Source organism: Gadus macrocephalus, chromosome 21, assembly GCF_031168955.1.
Source record: "Gadus macrocephalus chromosome 21, ASM3116895v1".
NCBI lineage: Eukaryota > Metazoa > Chordata > Actinopteri > Gadiformes > Gadidae > Gadus > Gadus macrocephalus.
The window spans coordinates 4,366,012-4,375,864 of record NC_082402.1 but is presented as its reverse complement, the minus strand read 5'-3'; the positions used below and the strand labels follow the sequence as shown (position 1 = coordinate 4,375,864).

The following is a 9,853-nucleotide window of genomic DNA, read 5'->3' as shown; positions in this document are numbered from 1 at the left end:
TTCCTCTAGCACAGTAAGGATTGTATATTAAAACCTCAGTGTGTGAGTTTGTGTGTAAGTGTTCCAACAGAAGTGGGTGTATTTTGGATTTTCAGATTGTGCCGTCGCTCACTCCTTATATTTCAAGACAATAAAAAGTCGTTGTGCCATTTCTACTCGGTCTTCATCTTCAGAGTTGGTGAAAGAACAGGTTACTGAAACTATCCTCATTTAGACGTCCTGTTGTGATTCATTCTAACCGGACGTGGCCGATAGCATCATCTGGTGTCGTCGAAGCGCTACTGCGTATAGGCCTAAACACGTGCTGGGAGGGACACGATGTGGGCGCGAGGACGTGTCGAGGAGTGAGAGGCCGCGCCGCTGCTCGTGGGCCGCGATGATTGGCCTGACGACCAGCATGGCAATATTTCGTACACAGGTGTCCGTGTCAAGGCACTGAGAGTGTATGTAAATACAATTAAGTGAAACTCGTCACTGACGAGTGTACAGCGACGTCAAACAAACCCCTCAAAGAAACTTTAGTCCACACAGGTTGAGTTGTAATTGGATTGGGTAGACTGGTTTGATGAGAGCAGACCATCACTAAAGGTAAGCAAGCGGTCGTCCATGTAGTCCGACGCGTTGACAGCTGTTTCCCAGAGCAGGCAGTAAAACTGCATACACCGGTCGGATTGGACAAAACTGCGCCACCACAACTGATACGGAAATAAGGATTTCAGCGTAGGCTATTGTGTAGTGTAGCAAGCGTTGCTATGACATGTAGTTAGGCGGCCTGCTATTCCTACTCAATAACGATCGCAATGCAATTTGTAACATTGAAGTAGGCTATGCATTAATTAATTTTGATGTCGATATTGTCAACTCTTTTTTCTTTTTACTTTCTGTTATCCCAAAGTAGGTTCAGGAAGTCTATACGAGCAGACCCGCCAAACAAGTGTTGTCTTTCCATGAATAGGTTATAGGTTTTTAAAGAATAGGTTATTTGCGCCTTGTCTGTCCCAGGCCTGTATCTGAGGTGAGATGAAAGATGCCGCAGATCGCGGCCACCACAGTGCTGCAGCTTGCGCTGCTCCTCTCTGCCCTTCCCGCCCAGTATTTGATCTCGCGCTGGAGCGGGTCGACGGTGGCGCAGCGCTTCCACGCAATCACGCGGTAAGTTCAACAAAGTGTTATTTATTCATAGTCTGCTATAGGACCAAATAAAGTTAACATAATAGGGTATTGTTTCGTGCACTATTTCTGTTTCTCTCTGTGTGTGTGTGTGTGTGTGTGTGTGTGTGTGTGTGTGTGTGTGTGTGTGTGTGTGTGTGTGTGTGTGTGTGAATATTTGGATTGATATGTCCAATGCTTTTTGGAAACGATTCCTTCATAAAACGGGCCAGACAGATTTTGTATCCATTTTATCCTTAGTAATTAGCTACGTGGGTATGCCGTCTTTCAGAACCTTTCATTACCCGCACAAAATAGAGAAAAAAGAGAGCATCCTCAATGTATCCAGCACTTCTGAAAATGCACTTCCGAATGCGTCTCTGTCCCCAGCACATTTCAAACCAAACTGACGCCCATGATTGTAACCATGCTAATGTCGTAGGTTGCGTGGGATCTGGAGAGAATGGAAGGCATCATACCTCAACAGCACGGCGTGGAGCGAATTGGTGCACGAGCACATGTCTAAAGTCAGGTGCGTGCGTGAACCAAGAACCCTTTCGTCTCAGCACTAAATTAAACCAAACGCTCATTGGGCCTACCTGAATGTCCGTTGGAAACTGGAATAAATACCTATGAATTACTAAAATAATGATTAAATTAAATGTCTTGCAGGTCTCTGATTGGTTTAGGGGAGGGAGGCCAGGTCTCACCAGAATTCGCTGATCCTGAATGGACGATGTTGGACAATGATCACGGCTATTTTGGAGGTTTGTGAGTCTGAAATGGGAACAGTCTATAGCTGATGGAAATAGGATGTAAGCATTTCGATCAACTTATTAATATAGTTCATATCTTTTTCAGCCGGACCGATTTTTCATTTAAATATCCCATCTTCTGCAATAAACTAAATGCTTTACTCCCCAAAAATATTTGAAGCTTCATATCTTACAAATAATCTCATTCAAGCAAATAAGTGATAGACCGCAACCCCTTCCCCCCCACACACACACACACACACACACACACACACACACACACACACACACACACACACACACACACACACACACACACACACACACACACACACAATCTCACTTCCCCCTTATCAGACCCAACCGTCCACATTGAGGCCTTTGGGTCCATTTCCTCCTTTTCTAAGAAGAACCTTATCAGCTTCTAGGGCCGTGCGTAGCCCCCGCCCACTCTTCGTCTTCCTGCGGGTGGGCGAGGTGGTGAGGGAGAGGAAGGCTAACATGGTCGGCGTGGTGATAGGCTGGGATGCTGAGCTCCGGGCCCCTCCGGAGTGGCTCAACAAAGTGTACTCCGACCATGAGGTGAGTCCAGCTGAAGCCACAGCCTGAACGGTACAGCACGGTATTTATCAAGATGCCGTTATCAACACTGTTCTCAAGGTTGAGTGAGCAGCGAACACGGTTTGCTACGCTGGGGACGGTTCTGACTCTGAGTACCCATGGGAACCAGACGAATTTGCCAGCTCATGCTTCATTTCCTGTGGTACATACTGTACTGTATGTCTGGCCTCCCTCCCGTTCAAACAGATTTCCAGCAGACCTGGCCCAGTTTGGGCCAATCACAGCGGTGTATCCGATAAAGGGGCGGGATTGATACATTTTCTGTACAGAGGCGCGCCCTTCATAAACAACCAAGATGGCTGATGTGTCACAAGTTTCCATAGTCCGATTGTTTGTAGGTCTTTTCAATTGGTCTGGTGATGTCAGGCTATTTTCTGATCGATCCCAGCCGAAGCCTGTTGATCTTTATAATGTGATGATGTGTCAAAATGAACACATAACACATAAAATATGCAACCTCCTCACCTCAACTAGTGTCATCGTTAAATGTTTTGCTTACTTCAGCGACAGCCTCCATGGTTAACCTAGGTGACCCACTCACACATTTTGCATATTTGTGTTTTTAGATACTCGTGTGGCTTAGTGCATGTCAATGTGCAAATGTGATGTTGTTGTACACCTGTTGTTGTACATGTGTGTAATGCTGTGTTGCTGACCGTGTGTGTGTGTGTGTGTGTGTGTGTGTGTGTGTGTGTGTGTGTGTGTGTGTGTGTGTGTGTGTGTGTGTGTGTGTGTGTGTGTGTGTGTGTGTGTGTGTGTGTGTGTGTGTGTGTGTGTGTGTGTGTGTGCAGGAGGCCAAAGCACTGCACACGCCCCACTACAAGGTTATATTCCATGGCCCAGGAGCTAAGTCTGTCCTGATTGCTTACCTCCCTCAAACACAGCTGGAGCGCATCACTGATGTGGAGGTAGTCACTGTTGAACCGACACACACACACACACACACACACACAGAATATTGGCCTGATACGCTCAGCTGTTAACACACTTTTAATAGTTTTGTTTTGAATCATCATGTTCATCAATTCGAATTAACGGCTATGTAGGCGATAGTTGTTTGTTTAAGCAGGAAGATAGGCAAAATTACAATATCGCTTACAGCGCCTTTAAATAATAGTAATTTGGCGAAAGACTATGCTTGTGTGTGATGTGTGAGTTAGACATTGGGGATCGAACCTTGTGTCTTTTGGCAGGAAGTCACAACCCCACAATACAAGACACTTGGCCTAATGCATCCTCCTGCTGATACAAAAACTTGTTTCCCCCTGCAGCTGACGATCCCCACATTGGAGAAGTACTTCACCCACTTCAACGGCAAACAGTTTGTCATGCAGAGCTGGCTCAGAGAGATGTACCCCGACGACGAGGTCGAGGACGAAGAAGAGACATGGCTCCATTGAAGTGGTGAATATACTTTCATGCAGCTATTTGTGTGCACGTGCTCACACACACACACACACACACACACACACACACACACACACACACACACACACACACACACACACACACACACACACACACACACACACACACACACACACACACACACACACACACACGTGGTTTGCAGACCGAATGTCTGATGCACCGCAGATAAACCCTGGGTTCAATTTTCGCCGAAATAACACTTATAACCGTGGCTGCAAAAGTATTTTGCGCAGAGTCTTGTAAGATTCAAAGACTGATTAAGGGTTTGGGAGCTAGTATGTCAGAGTTTCGACAGAGTTTAACTAGCAATGAGTGTAATGTGTTTAGCAGAGAAGAAGAACAGAGGTTCAAAGGTTAACTGGAATGTCCATGAGAAGCAATGAGTGTAATGAAGATAGATCTTTTTTTTCTGCGGTCTAAGTGAGCAGTATTTTGAATACCGAGTACCATGATGTCTAACTAAGTGGTTCTTAAAAAATGATCTGCAGACTGATACAATAACAACCGTGCAATAAAATAAAATTTATTCTACAAAAATAGAATCCTTCTTCAGGACTTCATATATATATATATATATATATAAGAATATGGCGATGGTGAATGAATGAGTTCAGTGTTTCTTCCGGGCCTTGTCCAGGAACGTGAAGGTGACCGACACCCGCGCCGACGCCCACGCCACAGTCCGACGGTGGGTGACAGAACGGGTGGCCTCCCCCTCTCTCTTGACCCCGTCCTCCCCCTCCTGTTCCTCATCCCCGTCCTCTGGGCTCCTCCACTCGCGTGTCTCCTCCTCTCTGACCAGCAGGGGGGGCCCCAGAGTCTGCCCCAGCAGGTGGCTCAGGTCGCTGGCCTTGCGCTGGGCGTTTTCAACTGCCTCGAGACACACCCTGCATCTACAGGACGCAGAGACACGCGGGAGGACTGTTACGGACAAGCATGGGGTGGCTGGGAGTTGGATAGGTGGGATGGAGGGATAATTATGGAGCCAGTTTCCTGCCATAATTCAAACCTGAAAAAAAAAGTTTCAAAGGCTTGTAAGTCTGGGTTTGAAAACTCAACACCTTGTACAAAAGGTTTTGCAACACTGAAAAAAGAGATTATAACCTGAAAAAAATTCAAACAAAAATTCAAACATCTGTAAACATGATTTTGTGTTCTATTTTATCTTCTTCATCATTTTCACCAACACATTTTCAAAGTTCAAACAATTTCACCAGCGCATTTGCAGAGTTTCAAATCTGGCACTGTTCTAACAGTGTATTTCATTGTTTCCCGGTTTTGAAACCTTGTAAATGGGATTCTGCAAACAGGTGTTCATACATTGAGAAATAAGTTTTGAAAGGTTGTATATTTAGTTTTACCTTTACAAAACTTGTAAAGGTGTACGTTTACGCCATTGGAACGTATTTTTTCAGAACTGACTTTTCAGCATTGACTTTTCAGAGATTTGACCACGCAGGCGCAAGCTTTGAGTCACGTGAATATTGACAGTGTTCTGTCGCGCATATGTTTTGAAACTCCTGACAGTCAAGTCTGAAGAAATAAAAAACGTTCCTGGGGGCGGAACCATTTAGCTTTAAACCTATTGGTTGCTCTCGGCTGATGTACATTCCAATCACACAACCGGGAAACAATGAAATACACTGTTAGAACAGTGCCAGATTTGAAACTCTGCAAATGCGCTGGTGAAATTGTTTGAACTTTGAAAATGTGTTGGTGAAAATGATGAAGATAAAATAGAACACAAAATCATGTTACAGATGTTTGAATTTTTGTTTGAATTTTTTTCAGGTTATAATCTATTTTTTCAGTGTTGCAAAACCTTTTTTTACAAGGTGTTGAGTTTTCAAACCCAGACTTACAAGCCTTTGAAACTTTTTTTTTCAGGTTTGAATTATGGCAGGAAACTGGCTCCATAGATAATGGATTGACATTTTTTAAGTGGAAATACCAAACATTCACTGCTTGTAACTTCATGGTTGCAAATCAAAGACAGCATTGATGTATTTGTGCGTGTGTTACAGGAAGGACTTGGAGATAGTGATCACTTATGTGTATACACGAAAATCCACAGTTGCATAATCACAGAGACTACTTCTAATGACTAGACGGACCATTGAAAGATGATTTAGAATGAGCAAATAGTCATAATTCGTAACGAAGGAACAGCAACTGTTGGATGTTTCATTGAATGTCAAATTATGATAAATACGACAATATACAGTGTTTCCCCCAGAAAATGTCTTATTCAAGGTGGTCAAGGGGGGGTCCCGTTTCAATTCCATTCAAAAAACCTTATGGCACGACCATTGTTGTAACAGTATTACTGATGCATTATTGATCTTTATTTTTTACACCTGATGGAAGTATGTTTTCTTTCCCTACGAGAGTTTTCTACTTTGTTAATGCATAATAATTAAAAAATATTTATTAAAAAAAAATATATATTATATACATTGGTAGTGAAGGCGGGGCCCTATTGTTAACAACACAGTACTGGGGGAAACACAGATATAAATAGTTGTTTATTTTACAGAGTGGGGTTTCTATGTAATAAAATGACAGACAATGTCTATAACTGATTCATGTATTAATATAAGTTTGTTATTACCTGAGATTACTGAGGGACTCTTTGCTGTGGTTGAACCGAGGCGTTCCTATGGAGACGCTTTTATCCAGCTTCTCCAGCAGAACGCAGCACAATCTGTCCATCGTGTGGAAGTCTGAGAAATCCACCGCGGCCTGTGTGGTAAACAAGGCCAGGACATGTCGCCCGTCAATAACATCTACATTTCAAAATCCTGCACGCCCTTCATCATTTCACAACTCTATTCATCGTAGCATTCAGCACCTTCATTTGAAATTCAGGAGCAGATAGCAGTTTGGCATGTTACTCAAGGATAGAGAGACTTAACGCCCAATATTCCCGGATGGACCCTCTTCAAGTATGGGGTTCTGATCTCAAAATATAAGACTTAAGACCAACCCCTCACCTCTGCCTGCATATGATACACGTCATTCTCCCGATGGATACTCCTCTTCACAGACACTTCTTCTTCTTTGACACCATGTTGTCTGAAAATTATGAGAACAATGATATAACGGATGGGAAGCACACGTTGATTAAGGACCCAGAATTCATGAATGAGGCTTCACGATTACTCCCGCGGCTAGAAGACTCAATCGGTCAAAGATGCTGACTAGATCTAGATTTTGCTGAACAGGGTACCAGGCAGGCTTAAATTAGTCTCACACAACATTGATTTAAGAAGGCGACTCACAGTCAGACGAACTAAATAAAAGTGCTTAAGGTTAAATACAAAAGGGAGTAACTTTTTGAATGAGAATGAGACCATACTTTCTACTTTGTCTGGTAATAACAAAAGTCGTCATACCAGCAAACTCAGACCAGGCGTCCCGTAGTCTAGAACATCGGGTTTAGATGATCACTAAAACGTATAAAGTAAAGTAAAGTGCACCTAAGTGTTTGTTGTATGTATTCAAGTCGGCGGGACACGCTGCTGCTGGCGTCGCTGGCCGACTCCTTGCTGCTGCTCACTCGGATGCTCAGAGTCACACGGTCCGCCTGGCGAGAATCTTCCGCGAATCCGGTAACCTGGACCTCTCTCACTCTAGGACCTCTCTGTGGGGGAGTGGAAGGCGACACAAGCCCTCTCTGTCTATGGGGAGCAGAATCCCCAGAGTCAAAACAAACTCGGTTCTGGTTGTCCATGGCGGTAGCAGCCCAAGCCAACTTCTGCTGCTATGGTGATACAATGGATGATGGTGGTGTGAAGGGAAGTGTAGTTTTATTATTGTTCACTAGGGACTACAACGACGGCGAGTCGTTTGTTCTCAAGGAAAGCGTTGTTACTTTGTTTGGCCACTAGGCGGGGGGCAATGCTCCGGTTTTGAGTTTACCAAGCCGAGACATATTGAGCAAATGCAAAGCATGGGGATAATAGTGAATAATAAAACACGAGACATAGCGCAATGGGAAACCCAAATCACCCGTGAGTTTGAAAACTACTGCTGCTTGTCGCCAATAGGTGGCAGTCCAAGCTTTTGAAGCAACCTCATAACCTGGTAATAGGCCATTTAGACTATTAAGGAGAGCATACAGGCCTCTCCTTGCTTGAAATTAGTCGGCCCACACGTTATCGCAATTATGTCAAGTTTTCAAATGCAACAATTGTAATAACTAAAGGCAATGCCACAACCTACTGTATAGGGTGAATCAATAAGAATAATAGTAGTAGTATTATTCTAAGTAATAATAATAATAATACGTTTATTGGAGTAATATTGGATTGCTTATCAAAAAAGCAAAAAACAAAGGTTCGAAATTCAAATCGACTTAAACTATATAATACCATACTAAAAACTATATATGACTAATATTTTAATTGATACATATATAATATTAACTGAAGGGGGACATCTTTCGATTTAGTAGGCTATATAATGCGCTCACTTTAAATAATCACTAATATAGATATCTATTAATATTAATTTATATAATTAGAATATTGTACAATGAATTTACAAACAAATAAACGAAGGTTTAAACCAGATTTAATCTTCAAAAATTAAGGTTTCCATTATAGTTAGGCCTAACTTAAGAGGCCATCCTCTTAAGTTATTTTACAATTCTTAATATGTTTTATAAAAAATAAAAATAATAGCATAACGTAATTTGTTACTGAAATATAAAATTAAAAGCCCCCAATGCATTTAGATCAACAAATGCGGCTGTTTTATTTTCTTTTAGGCCTATCTAAACACTGGGCGCCGATAGCACTCATCAGCTCTGTTCGCCTACTTATGCCTCTAGTATAAACATTTTGTTTGGATTGCTCAGACAAGTAAATGGTGAAATGTGTTTTTTATTAATAACCTAGAAATGCAAGGCACTATTTGTTGTTGTGTCTGGTTTCCCTTCCCGTCGTATGAAGCTCCCTCCAACAGAGACGCAGGCAGGGTACCGCACCAATGTAGAACATCGCTTTGTATTTGCAAAAAAGAGATAGTCCTATTATACGGTAAAAATCTCAAGACCTTAGGAAGAAAAAAACAATTGCATTTATTAAGGTGTTATTGTTAAGATGACTTATTAGGCTACTGTTTTTATATTTCCAACGAATATTGTACATTGGTAACACTTTATAATAAGGTGCCATAATAAATAGCAAACTAGTCATTACCTAACCCTTTGTCAATATTTGTTAATTGTTACTAAAGTATCTATTAGGTGCAAGTTAATTGTTTTTTTTTCACTGACCAGAGTGTCGCTGGTTAGGGTTAGGGTTAGGGTCGTGTGTTAGGGTTAGGGCCATATGTTATGGATAGGGTTAGGGCCGTGTGTTAGGGTTAGGGTCCTGTGTTAGGGTTGGGGTAAGGTTATGCAAACAACTAATATTTTATTAATGATGAAAAAACTATTAACTTGTGCCAAATAGATATTTTAGTAAAAATTAACACATATTAACAAAGGGTTAGGTAATGACTAGTGTGCTATTTATTATGGCACCTTAGTGTTACCAGTACATTAAAGTCAATGGTGTTAAAACTGTCTACAACTGTCTGTATATAGGCTATAGGTTAGAGTCAAAAAGAAATGGCCAGCCAAAGGAAGGGGTCTATGGCTATCACACATTCTTCCTGTTTGTGGGTGCAGTTCTTATTATGCATATGAAAGCTTTTAAATATAATACACACAAATTGACATCACTGTCATCATCTCATTTTAGGGGTTTCGGTTGGACCTACAGGTGTTTGTCTTGAATAAATACCAGAAATTCATCAGGTGAAAGTGCCAGATTAAAGATTTTTTGGCATATTATCTAGTTAAGAAGTGACCATTTCGTAACCATGGGAATCTTCTGAGTTGCAACACG

The 9,853-nt window shown here is 42.0% G+C and overlaps 2 protein-coding genes across 3 annotated transcripts; one reads left to right on the top strand and one right to left on the bottom strand.

Annotated features, from left to right (window-relative positions):
- The first annotated feature begins 338 nt into the window (after positions 1 to 338).
- si:dkey-261l7.2 (uncharacterized protein LOC569751 homolog) lies at positions 339 to 6,538 on the top strand. Of its 2 annotated transcripts, none has more exons than XM_060042077.1 (8): positions 339 to 588; positions 1,003 to 1,152; positions 1,592 to 1,681; positions 1,822 to 1,916; positions 2,326 to 2,486; positions 3,317 to 3,433; positions 3,797 to 3,929; positions 4,594 to 6,538. In XM_060042077.1, the coding sequence occupies exons 2-7, from the start codon at positions 1,028 to 1,030 to the stop codon at positions 3,923 to 3,925; spliced, it is 717 nt and encodes a 238-aa protein (XP_059898060.1). In that variant the 5' UTR covers positions 339 to 588; positions 1,003 to 1,027; the 3' UTR covers positions 3,926 to 3,929; positions 4,594 to 6,538. The 2 variants fall into 2 exon arrangements, with proteins under 2 accessions (XP_059898060.1, XP_059898061.1); XM_060042078.1 differs by lacking the exon at positions 339 to 588 and adding an exon at positions 612 to 820.
- On the bottom strand, positions 4,186 to 7,740 carry irak1bp1 (interleukin-1 receptor-associated kinase 1 binding protein 1). Its single transcript, XM_060042076.1, has 4 exons — positions 7,436 to 7,740; positions 6,950 to 7,031; positions 6,568 to 6,698; positions 4,186 to 4,849 (listed from the first exon to the last, which is right to left on the bottom strand). The coding sequence occupies exons 1-4, from the start codon at positions 7,687 to 7,689 to the stop codon at positions 4,567 to 4,569; spliced, it is 750 nt and encodes a 249-aa protein (XP_059898059.1). The 5' UTR covers positions 7,690 to 7,740; the 3' UTR covers positions 4,186 to 4,566.
- Between the last annotated feature and the right edge of the window lie 2,113 nt (positions 7,741 to 9,853).